Source organism: Crocodylus porosus, unplaced genomic scaffold (genome assembly GCF_001723895.1).
Source record: "Crocodylus porosus isolate Cpor-Errol unplaced genomic scaffold, CroPor_comp1, whole genome shotgun sequence".
Taxonomy (NCBI): Eukaryota; Metazoa; Chordata; order Crocodylia; family Crocodylidae; genus Crocodylus; species Crocodylus porosus.
Genome location: NW_017728907.1, coordinates 52,445,301 through 52,467,608, shown reverse-complemented (window position 1 = coordinate 52,467,608; position 22,308 = coordinate 52,445,301). Strand labels below are relative to the sequence as shown.

The 22,308-nt window shown below is 43.5% G+C and overlaps 2 protein-coding genes across 4 annotated transcripts in view; one reads left to right on the top strand and one right to left on the bottom strand.

Annotated features, from left to right (window-relative positions):
- The window catches only part of TTC39A (tetratricopeptide repeat domain 39A), a 92,686-nt gene extending 86,225 nt beyond the window's left edge, over nt 1-6,461 (top strand). For all 3 annotated transcript variants that reach the window (XM_019531403.1, XM_019531406.1, XM_019531405.1), the window contains exons 17-18: nt 435-551; nt 4,528-6,461. In XM_019531403.1, the coding sequence (XP_019386948.1) occupies nt 435-551; nt 4,528-4,648 (238 nt within the window). In that variant the 3' untranslated portion in view covers nt 4,649-6,461. The remainder of the gene's footprint in view (nt 1-434; nt 552-4,527) is intronic.
- Nucleotides 6,462-15,011: 8,550 nt separating this feature from the next.
- RNF11 (ring finger protein 11) lies at nt 15,012-22,016 on the bottom strand. Its single transcript, XM_019530627.1, has 3 exons — nt 21,978-22,016; nt 20,919-21,088; nt 15,012-17,380 (listed from the first exon to the last, which is right to left on the bottom strand). The coding sequence occupies exons 1-3, from the start codon at nt 22,014-22,016 to the stop codon at nt 17,209-17,211; spliced, it is 381 nt and encodes a 126-aa protein (XP_019386172.1). The 3' UTR covers nt 15,012-17,208.
- Nucleotides 22,017-22,308: the final 292 nt, after the last annotated feature.

Sequence of the window (22,308 nt, the reverse complement as noted above, 5' to 3'; positions counted from 1 at the left end):
GGCACATCCTGGGGCTGACATCTGCCTTAGTGTGCACATGGACAATCCCACTCTTCTGGGCTAAGGCAGTAAGACATCTACATTACCTTTATTTGGGGTATAGCATGTACGGACCAGGCCTGGCATGTTATACTGCAGTACTCCTCAGTCTGGTCCTTTGACACTGTAGACTTGCCTTTAGAGAGCCACCACCTTTTTTACTCTCCTGCTAATTAGAGTTACATGTGTAAGGTTGGTCACATATCACTGTGTAGAACAGAGCACTCATTGAATAACCTAGGATTTGTCTTAAGATGGGGAGTGTGATGACCATCATAGTGACATGGATTATTTCTCTGAAACTCAGTTGTTCTGGTGATTTGTAGTTAGAACTGTTAATGAGAGAGAACTTCAGCATGAACTGCTTGTTAATAATGCTTCTCTTCCTCTTCCAGTGAAAAGAAGATAAAATACGACCACTATCTAATTCCAAATGCCCTGCTTGAGCTTGCTGTGCTGTACCTAGACAATGGCAGGAAAGAAGAAGGAGTAAAGTTACTGGAAAAGGCCAAGTAAGATTACTATGCACATGTGCAGAAATTGTTTGATTAAACACAGGGGTTACTGTATGATAGCAACGCCTCATGATCTTGCCAAAATGAGACAGGCATTGCCCAGATACTTAAGGATATAGGTCTGGAAGGGGCTGTCTGTGCCACCTGGGGAAAAGGAGCCCTGAAGAGCTTCCAGTCTAACCAAGGGCCGGGAGTGGAAAACAGAGGCATCAAGTAGTGGAAGAGCTGGGAACAGCACTCACCCCCAGAGTCTGTCTGTAGCCTTCTTTGCCATGTCACTGCCATGTAACACATCCAGAGAGACTGTACTGCTTGGAAAGCTGCCTTAGGTGCTGAGAAGTCAGCTTTATATTTCCTAGCCCGGCTATCGGGGTTTCCTATCAGAAATCACTCCTGAACAACATGAAGTAACTGCCTCGCCAGGTAACTTTATTTTTCAAAAGAGGTGCATTGAATGAATTCAGGAACCTGTAGCAGAAAAATACCAACTCAGTTTGCTGGCCAGCAGTGCTCTGTTCTTCCACCACATTCTTAAACACATGCAGTAAAAGTAACTTTCAGGCAGCGTCTTTGCCTCTGCTGTTGTAGGTGCCTGTGAAAAGCAGCAGAAGCGTTTAGCTTTTCCATAAAAAAAAAAAAATCCAAACAAAGCAGTACAGTGGGGACGATATTATCAATGAATCAGGAATGTCTGGGCTTGATCATGTACTTACTTCAGCATAGAGTCAACAATCTGTATCCTGCCCCTGCACAGTTCTCAGCTCTCTTGCTGAGCCAAAATTTCTTCCTGAGAAAACTGCTTGGCATTGTGCTGGCCAGACACACCGTGTAAACATGTCTTACTGTACCCGTTCAATGCCCTTGTGAGCTGTGTAGGCAGTCCTCCAGTTTACACAAAAGGAAGGGTGGTGATGTAGCCTGTTCGAAGTGGAGCCAGGAGTAAAACGCAGGGTTCCTGACTCCCACTCCAACAGTTAGGACCCCGGACTGGGCAGCCTGTCAGAGAGAATGTTTTTAATAACAAAATCCTCATCAGAAAGCTTAGCTGAAAGTGTTTCAATGCTTTCACTTCATGCACCCAAAACAGCCCCTTTTTTTCTTTTCCAAGTCTGTATTTGAAGGAGAACAAAATAGCAAACAAAGTCTGGATATGAAGAGTCAAGGGCAACTCATTCTGCCCAATCTTTCATCTCTTACTGCTCAAGGACTGTCCCCAGCACGTGTCTTGAGTCAGCAGCTTCAACAGCCCAGCCTGGACATGGCAGCAGTGTAGTTTAAAACATGTCATACATGCTTAGAAAGTATTTAGAGCTTATTTGTTTGAACATGTGGCTCCAGTCATAGCCACAAGCATTGGAGTGGGGGAAACAACCTGAGAGGCATCCTGTCACCATTTGAAGCCAGCAGGGCTTTGGTCTCTGAGCTGGTGTAGCAGGACAAGTTAACACTGGGGGTTTCTTCATCCTGCTTCAGAAGAGCTGGACAGTAGGCAAAGGTCGCTGTCTTCACCTTGGAAGGAAAAACCGTCTGTGCCTGAGCAGTGCGTTTCTGCCAGGGGCTCAGTTTCCGTGCTGCATGGACGTGTCCTTGACTTTCCATGGGAAGCTCTTTCAGCCTTCCCTTTGGAACAGGTACTGCGGTTTCCTAAGAGTGGGGTAAACTCTGCTGATGCTGATCCATGTCCTGGCGAATACAACATTCATTCCAGACACCTCCAAAACAAAACTGCCTGTCTCACTACGTCTGGTTCTCCTAGGGGGTTAGCGAAGCACTTGCTTTTCAGTTCACCGTGCTGCTGCTTTCAAGGGAGGAGAGTACTTCACAGTGGGTCAGAATCGTGGTAGGTGGATTCGTTCTCAACATTTAACCCTGCAAAGGCTTTCTATATACCCAGCTTGGAACAGGAAGTTTCCCTTTAGCCACCAGAGGGAGAACTGGCTATGTCAGGTGGTTTCCAGCCCAGCAACTTCATGTTTGCAACTCTCAAGTGGAGATGAGTGCACTGCCTGCCAAATGATGCCAGCTTTGACTTAAATCTATGCACAACAGACTTGAGTGGTGCAGCTGTGGAGAGTGTGGTAAATGAGAAACGTTTCGGGCGGCTTGACAATACCTAGAAACACTTCCATTGATATTGCCATCTGCTGCAAGCAGCATTCTTAGCGAGGAGAGGGTGCAAGTCGGTGTGGTTGGCACAGTCAGGGTGACGTAAATACACCGGAGTTTGAGACCAGCACAGCCGCCGTCCGGCAGCCTTGTGGGTGGCACAAGCAGCACCTAGCTTACTGGTTAGGTTTAAATTTGCTGCAGTGGGGAGAAGTGGGGTGACCAGGTTGTCATTCCTCCTTTCACATCGGCCCCATGCTCCCAGGCTGGATGTCAGTTACTCAAGCAGCATTTGAATGCTTTTGAAAAATACAGAAACTACTTAGGACTTCATCTGTAACCCCCAAGTGTCAAGTAGCTTTTGAAAGGTAAACGACCTGTTCTTGACCAGCCAGGACTCGTGTTCTGTATTTGTCCTGCAGAGGAGAGGTGGTGACGCCTAGAAAAGAGCTGTATGTGGATGGCCTCCCTGGACTTTACCTCTCAGGAGAAATAAATGCACTCAGCTCACTGCGAGTCGCTGTAACTGGCTGGAGCCTTGCACATGTGCTGCTGGGAGCAAAATCCAGAGGCCAGCCCATGGCACTGAGTCAGGCTCTGGTCATGTAGAGGGGAAGGGAACCTGCCTTTCCCTTCTAGGCTGATGGGCTGCTCCCTGCCAGCTATTTTACCTCAGTAGCCAGAGCAGCCTGTGCACCTTTCTGCAGGCCCCTGCCCGGACCCCTTTATAATTCTCTTCCCATAGCAGCAGACCAGGCAGCCTCGCTCATCCCCCTGCACACCATGCACTCAGGCCTTCTTGAGCCACAGAACAGAGCAGCGGATTTGCCCCTGTTGGTCTGGAGATCGCAAATTTGTATCTCTGCTTAAAATATTTCTGTCCTACTTGGGTCTCCTCTTGGTTCATCTTTTCTCTGCCACACTGCAGATAGGCAAAATTCAGGCGTGAAGTGTGTCAGTAAACATGCAGTGTGTCAGGCTCCTTCTGCGCTTTGGCCACGTTCCTTCCTTAGCAGTGGTTGTCCTTCATTACTGCAGTGCCTTGATTCGCTCTTGCAGTTCAGTTAGAGCACGACAGTTTATGCTCCAAGTAGGTAGGATGTTGCAAGAGCTCTGGTCTCGGTGAGACTGCGCATTTCAGCTCTTTTTACTTGAGCTCTCACCTCTTGTATTCTGCTGAAGAAACTGAAGCAACCTGAAGAAAGTAGCATTGGGAACACGTCTTCTCACATCCGCACACACAATGTCAGAATTTAGGCTAAGACCTTAAAAACAATCCTCGCCCATGTTACACTACATATGAAAATCTAACGGGATTCTTCAGTTAAGTTTGATTCTCTCACTAGGGTTCCTGCCTGTAAACAACGAGCTTGACGTCACATCCGTATCTACGTGTCCTAAGTAGCAGCGCTGAAATTCTTGTCTTATATCTGTGCAGCAAAATGTTTGTGTTCCTGTCTTCACCTTATTAAAATGTTATTAAGATTACAGATGCTTGGCTTCATAGTAACATTGAGTAAAATCTGGACAATAAAATAAATCTGATTTCCAAGCATAAATTAAATTGACACTATGGATATTTAATGTACACTTAACATTTTGATTGAGTGGAACAGATTCCATATCTTATCAAACTATATTTTCTCTGGTAATTGCCAGATACTAGAACTACAAATAAAAGCACAAAGAGCTGCATTGTTCTGCTAAGCACACATGCCTTGTATTTTAGAGTAGGCAACAAAGGAGATAGTGAGAACAGGCTTTTCTTGCTGTCTGCAGTTGTGTTGTTTAGTACAATTAATGTAAAGATAAGTAGAAAATGTTTAGAGCTGGTATGCTTATCAGATTGGATCTGCTTTTGTTGTAGACAAAATTACAAGAATTATTCCATGGAAACGAGGACACACTTCAGAATTCAAGCCGCCTTGCACCAAGCCAAATCAGTCCCAGAAAACGGAATGCATTCTGGAGCCTCGGCAGTGTTGTAACATTTCCTTCTTCGATGGAGTTTGCCTACAGACTTTGAAACAAAAAATTACCAAGGTGTCAGGGTGAATTTTTTTTCCCTGCTTCAATCTCAGGCCTGTGTTGAGAGACCGGGGCATTTGAAACTTTAAATTGAATCTGGTACTGTACATCACAGTGGGGAAAAAATCCAAATTGAATCCTAACTTCTAGCAAAGATGTCTTTTCCCTGCGTGGCTTTTAGCGTCCATGTCTGTGTAATTCATCATTCATTTGTGTATCTGATTTTTAACCGTTTACAGATTTGCTTAGTATGCTGGAATATGAAACGAGACAATGAAACAAGCCTTTTTAGGTTCGTTGGCTTTTGATCTTTTATTAATGTCTGTCTGAATTCACACTGCTGCTGTCGTAAGAAAGGAAATGCCAGTCTCTGAGCTGGTTAGTTGGAATAGTGTGAAGAAATCCAAGGCCAGTTTTTTCAGATTAGTTCAAGGAGCACAACAGTGAGGAGGTTTTGAATTTCAGGCATGTCCAGTTCTTCGTGCAAAGCCCTTTACCAGCTTTTCTCTGCAATAATTTTCTAGCTGCCAAAACAAACTTGCTAGTAAAACCCATTAAGAAACTTCTCTCTTAAGCAAGTCATTTTTTTTAAAGCTCAGTCTGTCTGCTATCCTTTTTGGAGACTGGATAATTTACGGCATATCAAGAGTTTTAGGGAAAAGCAAATGAAGATGACAGTGGAAAAGATAGTTCCTCCTCCTTCAGCGACATTTAAAATGACAAGAGGGCATTAAGAAACAAACCTGTATCCTTTACAGATGGAACATGACCAGAAGTTTTATTGTTAAATCTGAGTCCTTGAAGGTCACTTAAGAAACTCAGTGTTTGTTCTGCTGTTTGTTCAGCAGCACAGAATGCATTTGCTGATAAACTCGTTCCCAGAATCCTGGTTCTTGGGCTCTCAGAACTGACGTTTCCAAGGCTAAAGGGATTACACAGTAGTTTTTCTGCTCTAGGAAGCTTGAGCTGAAGCAAAACTTCTCTGTAATTCTTCCTCGGTTACAAAAGGGAGCAGCAGTGCTTCAGTCTTAATGCCCCCTCCCCGTCCCCCCATGTCTGCATCTCCATAGACAACTTGGCCGTGACTCTTGAAGGCAGGGCAAGGGACTAGCCCCTCAGCCAGACCTTGTCTGCTGTAGAATTGTTGGTTTTCTGCACAAAAGGCAAGGTTAGAGTTAACTTGGTTTGAGGTGAACCCTGCCCTCACCCAGGGGTTTTGTGTTGGGAGGGAAAGACATGTTTTTGCAGGTGAGCTCCTGCCTACCACCAGGATTGCTGGGGATGAGAGGAGGGCCTCTAAGCTCCACAGCCCCTCTCTGTGAAGGTAGGCTCTTCAGGAAGGCTCATGTCCCCAGATATCACCAAGGGGAATATTCCCCCCTCTTTGGTCCAGGGATTGGGGGGGAGGTTCCCCATAAGAGAAAGGGAGTCTTGACAGATTCTTTTCCTCTTCCAGGGATGTGAAATAGTTTCCTAAAGCAAATTAATATTGTAGGGGGCAGAAACACTTTCCCCAGCCCTGATTGCTTGACAACTTTCAGCTTGGATGCCAACAGCAAACGCAGCCTTTGTAAAAACCACCCCCATTTAGAAGCACAGGTGCAGGATGCGCTTCCTCGAAAAGCAGTGTTACCAGCTCTATGTGATCACAACAGTCCACTCGGGGCAGTCAGTTACTGTTTACATATTATGCATCAAAAGTGAAATGGAAAAAGCAGAGACTTTACTGTTTCTTATATTTGTATATAATAAACAGAGTTTTGTTCCACTTCATACATGTCACCTCTGCTTGCCGTTGCACCCTCTTCTGCAAGTAGCTTAGCAACATAGGCATATTTTGATGAGAAATGCCATGAAAATTATGATTGTTGATGCTTTTCAGAAAGCCCTCTGGACTCCAGTTCCAGCTCCCAAGGGGGGCTGCAATGTATTTTTAATATTTTGCCACCTCTTAGCATGCTTGAAGTTGCCTACCAAGGGAGGTCAGTGTTTGCTGTGGATCACCTAGCAAAAGCATTGGGGGAAAAAATGGAGTGTCATTTACATTCTCTCACACATGCTGTGCAAGAGGAGGGAAGTCTTGCAGCCCAGACTCTGCTTTCCTAGTGCTCTGGGGAGATGATAATCACCTCACTCGACTCCTCAGGACTTTTCACAGGTCATTTCTGATTCAGTCTTTGCAGTCAAGGATATTTTATACTTGATCTTTGGCCAAGACATTGAGATTTGAAGCTGTGATAGTCTGCTGCTGTTGTGGATTGCCTATCATCTGAAGGCGGTTTTCTTCCAGGGAACAAGAAAGGTCCATGAGCTGGTGATCTGATCCACAACTTGAATGCACAAGATCAGCTGATAGATGATAGGACAGCTGGTTGAGATGGACTCCCTTGCAAGATGGGACTTCATTCTGGTGGGCAGAGAAGAATTTTGAAGAGTTTTGAGCCTTGATGCAGGCTCCTATGGTGATGGTTGCTTGGTTCAGCCTGTAGAAATACTGTTGGAGTCTCCACTAATGTTAAGATCATATACCAGCACATAGAGGTGCTAATCTGCATTAGTCTGACATCAGGCAAGAGACAGGGTGAGGTGACACTTTAGAGACTAGCTGCTTCAGAGAAGCAGGAGCTTTTGTAGGCACCAACCTATTTTGTCAGCTGCTATGAGCAGACTGGGTAGGACTGAGTCCCTGTGTGGGATTAGGAGGAGGTCCCTTCCAGCCCTACTTCACTATGCTTTCTATGATATAGATGGGAAAAGGACCGGGGACGGAGATGCTGTTGAGAGGTAGTAAGTGGGTTTATTAGCTCAGTTAAGATGAACAAGATAGTTAACACCTGGAGGTACACCAGAGTTCGCACACTATGGATGCATCACTTGCATATCAGCCCATGCAGGCCATGCTTTGTCATATCCAGTTAGCTAGAAACTTTCCTGTTCTGGTAGACATGGACCTGATCTTGGTGACTTACACCAGGGCATCAAACATATGGCTTGCGGGATGGATCCGGGCATCAGAGCCACTGATGGGCTACCAGTGGGCCACGGCATGGGGGCAGTGGCCTGCTGCAGACAGTGTGTATGTAGGTGGGTGAGCAAGGACTTGACCCAGTCCCGGTCATCTTCTGGCCACTTTGTCTGTTGCCACCAAGGTGGTGTCAGGTCCTCAGCTTCCAGCCCTGCTGCTGCCACCCTGTCCCATGCTGAAGCTAGAGCTGTCACTGCCATGTGCTCTGTGCTGGAGCCAGGCTGCCACGCTGGGAACTGGAGCCACTATCACCACACTGGGGAGAAGCTGGAGCTGCTGCTGCCTGGGCCACCTCAGGCCCTGGACTGGATCTGGGCTGTAAGGAGCCTTGCGGTCAGAAGGTGAGTTTGACACCCCTGATTTTCCCTTTGGCTGGATGGCAGCACTACTGCCTACAAGGGAATGCAGCCTTCAGGATACTGCAGTGTCTGCTCCAAGTAGGCAACTGTGAGCACATCAGACCTCTCTGATGTCAGTCCTTTTCTTTAAGGATTGTCTGGTTTCACTGCATCTAAAAATGTGCCTCAAGCTTGAAGATGAGTGCTTGCTGAAGTCTGTCACTGAGGACGTGGCAGAACCATCTCTTGGGGTGGGTGGTCCATGAGCCCCCATAGGTGCTAAGGACCATTCCAGACTTCACCACCTTCTGCTCCAAGTGCTACATGCCTTGACATCTCCTATAAAAGCACAACTGGTGACAGCACGAGGCACAGCGTATGTTCTCCCCAGAGGGAAGGGACGAGATAACCAGTAACACATGATGGGAGTCGCCCCACTTACTGCACTACTGGAAACTTTGATTACAAATAAGGTAGAAGAACCTGAACAAATACAAAAATAACTTGGCTGCTGTCTTCTAGTCACGTTTATATACATGACTCCTGTTAAGCAACAGAAATGCATGTTTGAAGGCATGTTCATTGGACAATGGGTTAATTAAGGAATATTTAAATCTATAATATAGCTTAAGATACTGTCTTTGCTCCTAGCATTGCTTTAGAAAAGGTAGAAGGGAGAGTCTTAGAAAAAGAGACACCAAACAAATATCTTTATTTCAATCACAGTTAGTAAATCACTGCCTCTGCTAAGACTCGCCAACAGAAAGGGAGCTCACACATTTGATAAGATTCTGCAGTGCTTTTGCTCTCGGTTCAGCAATATTTCTGAAGGCTTAAGACACATCCATCCCATCATTGTTCTCAAAACCCTACTTGTGCACATTACTGCCAGACAAAAAGATCATGTGAAATTCTGTATTACAGCATGTTTCATTGTGCTTGCTGCTCCTGCCTCATGTTTTACAGGAAGAGCACAGACAAGGTACGCCAAACGGCCTTCTCTAAATTTTCTGTCGATTCCTTTTTAAAGCACAACCTTTAACCTACTTGAATGAAGACAGTAGCAGCTGTCTCAGCTTTGTAAGTTAACAGAAGCACACTGGGATAGAGACTTTTATTTGTATTTTCACTCTTCTCAGCTTTTTACTTTTAAGTGAAGCCATATGCTTCTAGTCTGCTCTTTAAAATGACTGCAGCCTTGTGACATGGCCAGTAGGTAGAGCTGCATTAGTTAAGCATACTTATTGGCAGAATCTGCTACTATGAGCACTTGTGAAATCATTGATGGTAGCCTTCAGGTTTACCACCCACATGTAAATGAAGCTGCTAGCCCAGCCGGTTTGTTTTGACAGAGGAGTGGCTTGTTCCATTGTCTAGAGACATACAATTGTGGAGCAATATGAACTTCTCATATTTTTCACTAAGCCAAAATTCTTGTTATAGGGAGTACAGCATAATTTGGGGCAAGATTTATTTTCACATTCTGGAATGTCTGTTGTTCTATCTAATTATATTAAAGTTAACCGTTACTACTTAATTCCAGTTAATAGAATCATGCCAAAAAAATGAGTCGTGCCTTAAAAGTTGACTTTTTCTTCTTTCATAAGATACGCTTTTTATTAGAGAGAAACAGGGTACAAGTAAATACCCACATGATACAACATGACTTTTCACATCAGAGATCATGACTTTGGGAAATGGATGACAAAACTACTGGAAACAAATGATAGGAAAACACTGCGGGACAACCCACAACTTTCTGTAAGGAAAATAAAATGAAGGTTATTGTGAAAGTACCGTTTCAGAGACCACAGTGATGACAAAGATTTGATGCCTAGAGTAATTGCTAAATATCTCAAACTTCTGTACAGGCAAGTCACTGAAGAACAGTCATCTTAATACCACTTCATGCTTACAGCGAGAGGGCTTTGGGCTAAGGGTTACTTACCCCACAGGAATGGGAGATGACTTGTCCACACAGATTTCACTCCTGCTATACACACGCTCCATGCTTACATGATCAGATTCTGTTGCTACTGCTACTGTGCTTTACGTGTCCTTCACTTCCTGCGGTATGGAAATAGTGCCAGGCCCTCACCTGCTATGTTTCGTTCCAGGTGAGCAGAGGCCTATCGAAGGAGCGATTGCAGGATCACCTGCCAGTCTTGCATTCCAGCCTGGAAGCCTACACAAGGGAATAATGAGCGCCATGTTGCTACTCTGCCCATTTCTGATATGGGAACAATTTGCCAGACCACAGAGGGCAGAATGACGCTACCTGGCTAGATCAGTCTCTCATTGACAAGGGTGTACCACGTCTAAACACCACCTCAGACACAGGGTAACTCCTTTCAATAACATAAGGCTTAATCCCAACCAAATTCCTAGAAATGGAAGAGATTTCTAATAGGTTGCTAAAATTGGTACTCCCCGGTAGGTCCACCTTGTTTCCCAGCCTGCAGGTCGAAAGTGATGCTTCCCAGACTGCGGACTGAGGCAACAGTCAAGGAAGAGGCAGGTGACAATGCCTCCTACGTGAGCAGCCTCTTCCTGGGGGTGCTGAGGCTCATGGCAGTGCACAATGATGGCTATTTCCTCCATCTATTCTGTTGCCTCAAAAATTTCCTCCTAAGATTCAGCAACTGCAGACTGGTATTTAGATGATTTTATGCATATAAAAGCTCCTTCTGTCTCATTGAAAATACTGCAGCATTCAGAAGGAAGGTTCTCAGTGGTAACAAGTACTCCAGGTAGGATTCCTGGAGCCTGTGGCTGGAAAGTGGTGACCATCGTTCCAGCTCAGGTAGCCAGTGCACAGAGGGCTAATTAAAAAGCCTGTAGGGCTGTAAGCTGGCCCTCTGCCTTAAAAGGCCTTCCAGGGACCTCAGAAAGTATGAACACCAAGCTAGAAAACCCCCTCCAACACAAGAGGTCACAGGAAAATATACCTGACAATTTGTTTTTCTCATGCAGAGGCTTGTCATGGAGGAGCCTTTCCTTCAGAAACGGGTTTTGGTGTCCTAAGGGAGGACTTTAAGCTATGCCAGTACTGGAAGAGGGAGGTTGGTAGAAATATTTGGACCTCTCCATTTAGCATGGAACTGCAACAGCTGCTGGTGCCATGGGATCTGTACTGGCTCACATGGTACAGGTTTATTTGTATCACCTGCTGTCCTGAAGAAAGTTGCAGCATATCTACCAGTTTATGCTGTTTCCTGTGTGTCCACTGAGCTCTTCTGGTGCAGAAGACTTGGATGTCGTAACTGTCTGGCGTCTTCATTTAGGGCTATAGTGTTTGGTACCGAAGCAGATGGTGACATGAATGTGGGCTTTGGCAGCCTGCATCATGTTTAGAAGTGGTTGTCAGGGCTGGCTTTAGCTTTCCTTTTGTATAGGACTCGGGTTTCAACGTTCTGGATGTCTGGGTCTTGGGGAAGACTTCCGTTCCCACTCCTTGAAGGGGGATTGGTGCTAGTGCTGTTCCTGAATCCGAGAGCCTAAGAGACCATTGCTGGCATAGTTGACACCTAGGTCTTGAGAGAAGTGACAGGGGAAAGGTAGCCTCTCAGCCAGTCGATGTGCTGGCCAGATGTCTGAAGTTCCTCACGGAGTCTGCCTGGGTCAGAGGTTACTCGCATGGCAATGTTGCGGCACAAAGGGCTCCACCTTCACCTCTCTAGCCTTGTTCATCCTCTTGGGAAAGGACTTGCAGATGCTGCAGCCCACTAGTGTATGCCCTTTGCTAAGGCACAGCGAAGAGGAACCATGGCCATCACTGATCAGCACAGCACCAGCAGATGGGCAGGCAGGTTAGCAAATCAAGCACTGCCTTTCTGAGGACACCCTGAATGCAGCAGGAAGACCTCACTCTACTCCTATCTATGATGAAAACAGCTGAGGGGCAGACTGAGTTCATCAGAAGGCAATAACTAAAAGCTTTAAAGACTTCAATCCTAAAGCAAGGTGTGGAACAAGCAATGCAGATGCTACATTCCTGGTTTCTTGATGCTGTGGGCAATAAGGAGTTGAGCTTAATTTTTTTTTTTTTTTTTACACTCTACTGTGCACACTGCATGTGCACAGCCCAGTGGGCACTGCTTTTTGAAAGGACTCAATATAAAGCACATGTGCACCAAGAATCTGCAGCTCCGCACTGCTCAACCTGTTGCAGAAGGATGAAGGGAATTTACTTACTGCCAACTTTCTGCATGTTGATAGGGTTTTCCGTTGTTCACTTCCCAACCTCCCAGCCCAAAGATTCTAAGTTGAACATTTAAAAAAACAAAACCATGCATTTGAGGAAGTAAAAATAAGCAAGAAAGATCTCTCCATCCCCTCTGGAAACTCAGAGAGAGTCTCTGGGCAACAAGCTCTGTAGGAGCTCCTTCCGTGAGTCAGTGGGATTTGGGGGAGGAAGTACAAGGCTACAGGTCCTGCTCCTTCATCTGCCGAATGTGCTGGATTCATGGGAGGCTAAGGCCATCTGCACCTTTTATCCGGTGAGTCCTGGCTTCTTGACTAGCATGGGTTATTGAAGACCAATCTATGCCCCTTGCTGATTGAAGAGTTCCCAAGACCTTGGTGCTCACAGAGAAAAGCAAACCCCATCCTGAGCTTCATCTCATCTGTGTCTGATTTCTACCTGGCCTTCCTGCCTTCCTCTTTTTACCCAGCATTAAACCAGGCCAAACAGACGGCCCCTACTTCAACATCTTGAAAAACTGCTGAAGAGTCTCACTTCTGTGCACCAGGATGTGTTGATCTAGTGATCTGGATCAGGCCTGTTATGTTGGGAGCCAGGGTGCTATTAAATCACAAAGCAAATTGTAAAACTAACTTCCATTATAGGAATCAACTTCAGAAGGATTTCAAAATAAGTTTTAAATATCTACAAGAGACTCCTAGAATTGGAAAGTGCCCTCAAGGGTCATTTAGTCCAGGTCCTCTTGTGCACACAGTTCTATTTGGGAGACGCCTGCTAGTTTCATGATATACAGAAGACAAGGTAGCTTTTTCATTTCCACTTCAGCTTTTCAACCAAGAACACTGCTGGTGTCAGTGTCCCTTTGCAAAGGAGCCTTAACACATGAGTAAATTACAATGCTCGCTTCCTGAAGTGTGTTGCCCTTGCAACCTTGCGCTGCTAGAGAGATGGACAATAATTTTCACAAACACGTTTCATACAATATTCAAAGGAGAAATCACAAGAAATTTGCTACCGGTGTAAAGAGAACTCTTCTTCCTTAAATCAGAAGTGTACCTTATGGAAAATTTGCAGTTACTCTGTCAAAAGACAAACTTGGGTTTTCCTCTTTATGAAATGCTCAGCTCCACGTTCGCATCCTGAAATGGGTTTAGACAGTTAAAAGGTGACCGGTGCACAGCCAATTCATACGTCCCCCCAAAGGCTAAACTTCTATATAAAGGAAAATGTAATCCTTTAAAGCAAATTTATTTGGGATATTAAATCAGGGCGTCTTATGAACTTCTGGACAATTTACAAGTTTAATAAACATTCTCATGCATCAGCTTCTGAAACTTAATTGTTGAAAACACTGCAAAGAATTAGTCAGACACAAGTGGGTGTATGGAAGTGCTGGTGAGAGGCGGGTGGTATTTATCATGCATTTCTAATCATGTAACATATATGCTAGCCAGAAGTACATCTTGATGTACATAGGTCTCGATCATTAGAGTCAAATACCTGTCATTAAAAAATAAAAAACTATGCACCAAAAACATATTTCAATTTTTGCCCCAAAGATTGCACTGCACCAGGCCAAGAACAGGAAACATCCAGTCCTTGAATAAGTGATGAGTGTAAGCTCTGGTATTTTAAAATCCCTTGAGCTAGAAAGGTGTGCTTTATACTATGGGAGGGATTGTCAGCTTTCCAGAAGGGGCAGCTGCTTCTAATGCAGGGAGGTTGCAACAAATTAGGGTTTTTAAATTCACAGCTCTTCCTATATAGAAAAATTAGGAAATTTTAAGAAGCTTCTAAAAGTTATTTTTTCCTCTTTGAAGCCTATGTAACAAGACCAACAGTCCCAAGGAAGTCTGGTTTTATAAAATAAAAAGTGACATCTCAGTCCCAATAATGCTGAGACAGTTCTAAGTCTTAACATAAATACAGAACTGAGTGCCCAACAGTTTATAAAATGCTTTATGATGTTATACATGGCTTGTGCAATGAAGTTTTCTAAAGCTTGTACTGTTTCTAAGCATCGTGCCGCCATGTGGCTGGTAAGGGAGGTTGGTTCCACAATATTCTGTATGTGGATTCTCAAGGAACTTTAAAATTAAACATCATTATGACATCTAGTATTATATAACACCTTGTCTTCAAAATACTTTATAAACATTAAACTAAGGGCCACCTATAACAAGAATACAACCATGCCATATATGATGGGAGGTTACATTAAGAATGCAAAATACGTCTAGGCTGAAAGAATCCAAGTCGTATGCCACTTATGGGCCACAGTGTATGTAGATTAGGAAATGACTGTTGCCGTCAGGTTGCCTAACATAGTTTGAGATCATTATATTTAATTCAAAATGACATTACCAAGTAGGAAGCAAGCATTATCTTCATTTTACAGCTGGAGGAACTGAAGCCCAATGGAAATCATTTTCAGAGCTGGGGCTAGGCCCTCGGTGATCTTAACAGTGCAGTCTACCACTTCCCGTGACACCATTTGGTCCTAGGCTGATGTAAAATATTTCTAGCACAAGATTCACTTTGGAGCTCTGAATTATAAATCAAAAATATTAATATAAATCCAGAATTTGGATTAAGGGACTTCAGTTATGGAACCGCAAATCTCTTATGCATCAGCATTGTGCCTAAAACTGTGAAACCAATTAATGCATTTATTATAATTGCACATACCTGCTCTAGGCTGGAGTTTGGGTTTTTTGGAATGTTCTTGTAGAATCAATTCTAACTTTAGCCCTTGACACCTTTTTGTTATTAGTTTATTTAACAAGTATTTTAATAAAAGCATAGGTTTAAGTTTCTCTTAACATGGTAAGTATATCAGTGTTAAAAGTTCAACTATATACAAAGTGCCTAGAAAAGCATTCAGCTCAATAACCAGTCACTTCAATTCTACTTCCAAATCTTTCATAATCAAGTCTTATAATAAATAAAGACTAATACCAAACATGAAAAATGTTTAAAAATTGTTCATTTGCCAATTTTAACAAGAAAAAAAATCGGATTATAATACTTGACAACATGGACATTACGTTTTATGTAAAAAACGCACAGAAAGAACACACATGGAATGATAAAAAAGGAACAATGGTTTACCACTGAGAATATTGCACAACTTCAGGTCTTTCCTCTCCGATTTGCTTCATGTAATTAAGTAAAAACTTCTGGCAAGTTCACTGTGTAACTATTTCAATGAACCTGGTACTATAGATTGGTTTAAACACCTTTTGGATACCGTATCGACTACATCTACAGTGTAGTAAGGTGTACATTTTAGCAGCAGGGCTAATAAATAAACCAATATGCTGATTCTGTATTTTACTGACGGATCTTTTAAGATGATTCATGACAGACAGAATTCCTCTCTCTTTTAAGTACACAGACTCTTCCAAGTATTTGTGTGTTTAAATACAAATGGTTAGATCGAGTGCTCAAAATGGTATATGCAAAATAATCAAGAACGTTCCCTGATTTTTTGCGGTTAACTTGAGGCTGCATCTCATTTTACAGGACTAAGACTTCTCCATGTATCAGCTTTACATCGAATGTATAAAAGTCACAGTGGAGTACATTTAAGAAAAATAAACGCATGCTAAATGGATAAAAACATTTACAGCTACAATCTTTGCTAGACTGTCTCTACTAACCACATACCTTTTTGCTTCAGAAATGTAGATATTAGTATCACTCTTACTTCAGCTGTACTTTTTCTCCTTGATCACTGCTACGAACTTCTGTGTCTATATGAATTTTGTATCCATGTGCAAAACAAAATACAGTTTTCTTATATCTGGTTTCATATCTGCTTGGTAGACAAATGTCAGCCAGCAGGACTTAACAGATGCATTTCATACAGAGACCAAGATACAGTATGTTTATTCTTAATTTTGATGACCTAAGAAGTACTACAGGAATAAGAGATGCAGTATCCTTTTGCTATCACCCAAGACAAGTATTTTTTAGGGGAATGAAGGGAAAGAGGGGTGGTGATATTCAACAGTGACATTATATTTTGAAAATGGGACATAGTGTTCTGGATTACTTTATAGCTACATCATCATCATCATGTCTTTAAGCACAGGTGTCCACCTTCAAGTTGGTAAATCAAAATGTAGATACTCGAAGTATACTTAAGTTTAAGGATCATTGTCTGATCGAACCTGAAGCAAATTAAGGAAAAACAGAAAAAAAAAAAATACTATCAGACTGGTTTAGCATCCTCACGTGAAATCATCACTTTTATAGAAAATGGATAGTGCATCTCAGTTTGCTTACAAGCTAGGAGATCACTTTGAATTCTGCATAATCCTAACTGCAAACAAAATATAGCACTTTTAACAGGTTATAAATAAACTGGTTTTCAAGCGTACAGCCAGCCCAACAATAACAATACACTATTAAAAAGACCTAAGGCAATGGATTCCATTTCCAATGGAAAAAAAAGAACTGTGCAAACAAGCTTAAAACTATTTCTTTGTGCCAGTGTTATAAAATGTAGTTTTTAATAAAGCCTTGACCCAGATGCCTGGAGATTGTGAACAGAATGAGAGCAAAAACTATTACTTTATTTAAGGGGAAAAAAACCACCCCTTACCTCGCTTCTACTAAAATCTGATACAGGCAATTTAAACACTTTCAGCTGCTGTAACACTTTACACAATTCCTATATATGGGTGTAAGAACAGGCGTTAGAGGATCATTATATTTTTTTAGGAGCGGGTCAAGGCTTTACATAAAAATAATTTCCTACTTTTTCTATAGTTTCTAAAATATTATGCATTTCTCCAATGTTTGCAGCCTTTCAGGAATTTTTAGGAAATGTACTTTTTTTGTGCATGATCTTAATTCCTAATCCCTGGCTCTTTGGGGCTGAATGACAAAGGATCAAACCCATTAAAATGGATGGTTTCCTTGATGGGTCAGAGGATAAACCCTGGCTCAGTTAGTCTCATATGACGAAAGCAGTGCTGCATCCACTGGCTCCATGCAGGAGGGGCACGTAAAGGATCTCATCAACCAGTCATCTATACAGTCCAGGTGGTAAATGTGCATGCATGGCAGGAATCGGATAGGGTCCCCATAAACAAAGTCCATCATACAGATCACACACCTGGGGAAAGAGAGGCCAGAGAAGTAGTAAGATGCTTAACTGTTAGGCAAAGAGAAGCGTTACCCACCCTGCCAAAGAAATATGTTTGCTGAAGGAGAAGACCAGGGCAGGATTATTCATATACCAACATCTGAATGCAGTATATACTCCCATCTTCCAAGATCCCAACACCATTTATGTCATCAAGAATTCAAATAAAGGTGAACTTTGAAAGGCAAACGGACTGTTTCCATAGCCTAAATAGAGAGTAGTTTGAGGAAAAATCTGCAACAAAGTTACAGGCTTGCTAGCACCATGTCCAAAAGGGACCTGGGGGTCATAATTGACCATAAAATGAATATGAGCCACCACTGTGATGCTACAGTTGGCAGAGCAAACAATGCGCTGGCATGTATCAACTGATGCATCTCAAGCAAAACCAAGGAGGTTGTTCTCCTGCTCTACTCATCACTGGTGAGCCCACAGCTGAAATACTGCACCCAGCTCTGGGCACCGCACTTCAAGAAGCATGTGGAGAAGCTTGAGAGAGTCCAGAGAAGAGCCACTCATGATTAGAGGCTTGAAGAGCAAGCCATACAAGAAAAGGTTGACAGATCTGGGACTGTTTAGCTTAGAAAAGATTTTGGGGGAATTTGGTAGCAGCAGCTTACAAATATGAGCATCAGGGACTAGATGAACAACTATTCACCAAAGCACCCCAAGGGAAAACCAGGAGCAACGGTCATAAACTCCTAGAAGATTTCAGACTAGATATCAGAAAAAAACATCTTCACAGTTCGTGTGACCGCACCCTGGACTAGATTCCCAGCGAGGGCGGTGCAGGCACCTACCCTGGAGAGCTTCCAAGAGGAGACTGGACCCACACATTGCTGGGGTTATTTAACCCCAGCAGTCTTTCCTGCACAGAGCAGGGGGGCTGGACCCAATGATCTCAGGAGGTCCCTTCCAGCCCTAAAAACTTCTGTGAATCCATGAAGATGAAACACAGCTCATTTTTTAGCTTGGGAATGGATGGAGGAACTTTAAAATTTCAATCAAAAGCCAGTATGTGAAGGTGAAGCGAATCTGCTTTGTGTACCATCACGGACATCACAAGTCAGTTTTCCTGAGCCAGGTCCTTTAATCTGCTCAGGTTGTTAACCTCTAAAGTTCCTGCTGCTTTGGGACTGAATAGTGTGTCTATCCCTCTGGACAGACTCTCCTTCCTTTTGCCATCAGGCTGCCAAAACCAGGCTTGGTTCAAGAGCCTGTTGTCTGGCCTCTCCTGTAGGTGACCCAGGAAAGTCCACTTGTACCATCTGTGCAGCTGTCATTTTACCCAGTCCAAAAGCTCCGTGTCCATTATTCTGTGCCAATATGTAATGAGCGTATTAATATCAACTCCTATTATTTGGCGTTATAACATTTTTCCCCAACAGAAGTTTTCAATAGTAAATGTGCTATGGAAAAGCTGGCAGCAAACTTTGTGGTCAAAAAATGGTAAAAAAATGTTACAGGTCAGAGAAGCAGTGGAGAGACACCAAAGTGGTAACTTTTGTTCTCCTCTGCCATATTCCCATCTCATGCTGTCCTGCTGAAGTCTATTTACAGCATCTGTCGCTTCCTGTGCGAGGCTGGCAAGGTGGAGGCCAGGCACTCTGTTTGACTGAACCTACATCTCTCTACAGACCTTGGTTTCTCGGCCAAAACAAAATGAAGGTAAACTTGTAGAACTTTTCTTAATGGTCTTATTTTGTGAAGTGTCCTGATGCTAGTTCACCAGACACAGTCTGAACGATAATCCTGCACCATTCCTCCCACTCAGGGATGGTGAGGCTGAGTTATAGGCCCTAGGCTGCCTAGTGGCTGCAGTCAGCACTGTTGAAAAATATACAGAAAGGGGCTAAATTCAGTTGCCTGACACTCCTCTGGCCCCACTTAGTAAAGAAAGTACATTTATTCAAAACTCCATACTATTTACAGGGCTGGAGTGCTGTTGTAGCTGTGCTGGTCCAGGAAAAGCACAACACCCGTGCCACAATAATTCTAATCAACTGAAAGTGAGCTCGCTAAACCTGCGTGATTATGTCTACACAATGTTGCAGAGGCTTCCATAAATCAGATTAAAAATTATACCTTTCGTTATGAATTGCAGCTTGGTGTCTACAGCAGGTGGTCTCTGCCTCATGTTACCTAACCACCAGATACAATAGCTCAAATGCTGGTTGCACTCCCTTTAATTCAGCACTCTCTATCTGGGCCCAGTGTAAGTATGTGGGCCTGATCCCTGCGACGCACTTTTGTCCTGTTCAGGATGCTTGCTGTTCTAGTTCACCAACAGAAGTCTCTGGCCACATGCCCCACGCATGGAGAATAGGAGCTCATAATTTCATATCCCTGTGTAGGGGTTGGGGGTCCAACAAGGCACCAGATTATCTTCTATAGTACCAGGAGTGGTGGTGGCATGTTGGCCATGCCCTCAGTCTATCACATGAGGGACAAAGGACCAAGTTTAAGCCACAAACACATCCACATGCAATTGTGCAGGAGCACACAGCATGGCCACGAGGTCATGGGACCCATACATGTCCACGTGAACCTACCTTTTGTAGGAAGCAGACTGTAGCACAACAAGCCAGACCCTCGTGAACTGAGTATTAAAAAAAGTCGAACAAATCAGAGGGCTTGGACATGGTTTAGTAGAACTTTAGTGACCGTGGGACATGGCCGCTAAAGCTGTAAATCCATTGAAATCACCACCCGGTTCTGTGGCACAGGAAACTGCACTCCCTCGTGCAGTCAGTCAGATATAGCAGAGAGCAGGGGCACACCCTTACTTCTGTGTAACTCAAGAGACCATTTGCAACTCCCATTACAAAGAATGAAAATGGTTTGGCCTACATATTATATATTGTTTAAAAAACTTTATGGAACCAACACATTGGCACTATGCCTTAAAAGCAGAGCCAAGACAGCCCTGCCCTGAAGGGCTTGTGATCTTAAAACACAGGACAAAATGAGAGACAGAGAGAGAGATTGCTTATGAAGACTTCTGCTGAGGAGAATACGGAAGGATCAACACTGTGTTCAGGAATGGCTCTAGGGAGGGGAAGCGAGCGTACAAGCGAGAGAAGAAATGGAGGACAGGGCCGGCTCTAGGCTCTGTGACAGACAAAATCAGAAATGGGGTAATAAAGGAGACAGAAGGGTCAGTCAGGCTAAAAGGACTGAGAAGAGGCAACGGTAGAAAGAAAAATGGAAGAGATGCAGGGGACACCGTTATGTATACAGGTGAGGAAGAGGAGCTGTGGGCTGCTCCAGGCAGTCAGTGGGAGGAAAGACAGCTTCCGAGTGACATTTTGGCCCTCGCTTCATCGGATATAGAGACCCAACCCTAGTCAAAGGAAATGAGGTGAAGAACGCAATGAGATAGGAAAGGGGAGGGGGAAATCATTTTGCACAACTACTTCTGCTGCAGAAGTTTAATGTAAATGTAATGTAAACCAAACCAAAGGCCAACCGACCCTCCCCCTTCAAACAGCTGACGGGTAAGACTTACTCTCTGATCTTTTTTTCAGAGCCATCTCTTCCAGGATCATAGACTCCCTTAGGCAGGTGCTGGATAAGGCCTATCCTTTGCGCTATTCTTATTTGTTCCTCTTCTGTCAGCTGCGTTGCTAGCCGGGTCTGGCTAGGAGTTGGATGGTAAACAGGAACTGGGACCTGCTCCTATATTTAAAGAGATTCAAACAAAAAAAACAAAGTTTATTTTCGGATGTCTCTTGATGCTGGTGGATTTTGCAACATAGTAACCTTACTGTTTCTCCATTCTCCTCCTTACCCACTGAAAAAATGTTTGCCCAAAATACCCTCCCCCTGCTCTGTACTTTGTCTGCTTAATTAAAAAGTGAAGAATAGGATAAAGAACAATGGGGAAACTGGCAACACTGGTCTTTATAAAGAGTATTTAATATAGTCTCCAGGAGTTAGTCATAAATTAGTTAAACAGATGCACAGGCTCCATGTGAAAACAGGCAAATAAAACTTGCATGAATTTAGCTAATTGATTGATATTCATTCCAACCATGTAACGTTTGGGGAACAGTTACAAATATAAGCTGATGTAATTTCATTCTCTATATTTATGGAGAATCATTTGTACAGATGGGACTAGATGATTTTTAAAGATGCTTTCTTGGTTCCATAATGACAAAAAATGGATGTTAATAGTAATGCTCGATCTAACCAGTAATTCAGAAATGCAGACTTTTTTCTTCTTAAATGTTTAAATATGCCAGCTGGACAGCGGAAAGAACTGTCCAAATAAACAGCTGAAGTTTTAGAACCGCTCTAGTTCATTTTATGCTTTTTATCAGTTGTCTGACATTGGACTCGGTGCCATGTATTCAAACTACACAACCCAGACAAAATAAGCAAGATTGTGGTATTACGCAATCTCATCCTTCGTATGTTCTCAAAAACTGAATTTTAATTATTTGGGGGAACAAATGCATCTGCTTAGAATTAAAAGAGTTTCTGAAAGCAGAATCCATCGTAGGTCAGGGAATACTGTTCTGGGATGTGACAACTCTGCATGCGTCACAAGTGCCCACTGTACATACCCACTGTGAACTCCTTGTCCTCCCATACGCCCCATTACCGTCAATGAGACCCCTCTTAAATGCACTTCCAAAGCTTCTCCCTTTGCAGAGTCCGGGGAGTCCCAGATTACTGCCTTCTCTGCTTTTCTCAGTCACTCTCCTGTAATAATTTTCAGCCTGGTTTCCCTTGGTCTGTCTCTGTCCAATTTCCCTGTCTTGACTGGACTAGCGTCCTCAAACTCAGCTAGGCCTCAAGCTCAACGTGAAACATCACGTTATAGTTTTCACTAATTAATCCCCTCCACTGCAAGTGACCTTCAGATACAGTATGAGCCTGTGTGACCACTG

Coding starts and splice junctions, on each gene's coding strand:
- RNF11 (XM_019530627.1), bottom strand. CDS start 22,016: ATGGGGCGTATGGGAGGACAAGGAGTTCACAGTGGGTAT. Junction 21,089..21,977: donor AAGGAGTTCACAGTGGGTAT/GTACAGTGGGCA, acceptor CTTTAAATATAG/GAGCAGGTCCCAGTTCCTGT. Junction 17,381..20,918: donor TCTGAAAAAAAGATCAGAGA/GTAAGTCTTACC, acceptor CTCTTTCCCCAG/GTGTGTGATCTGTATGATGG.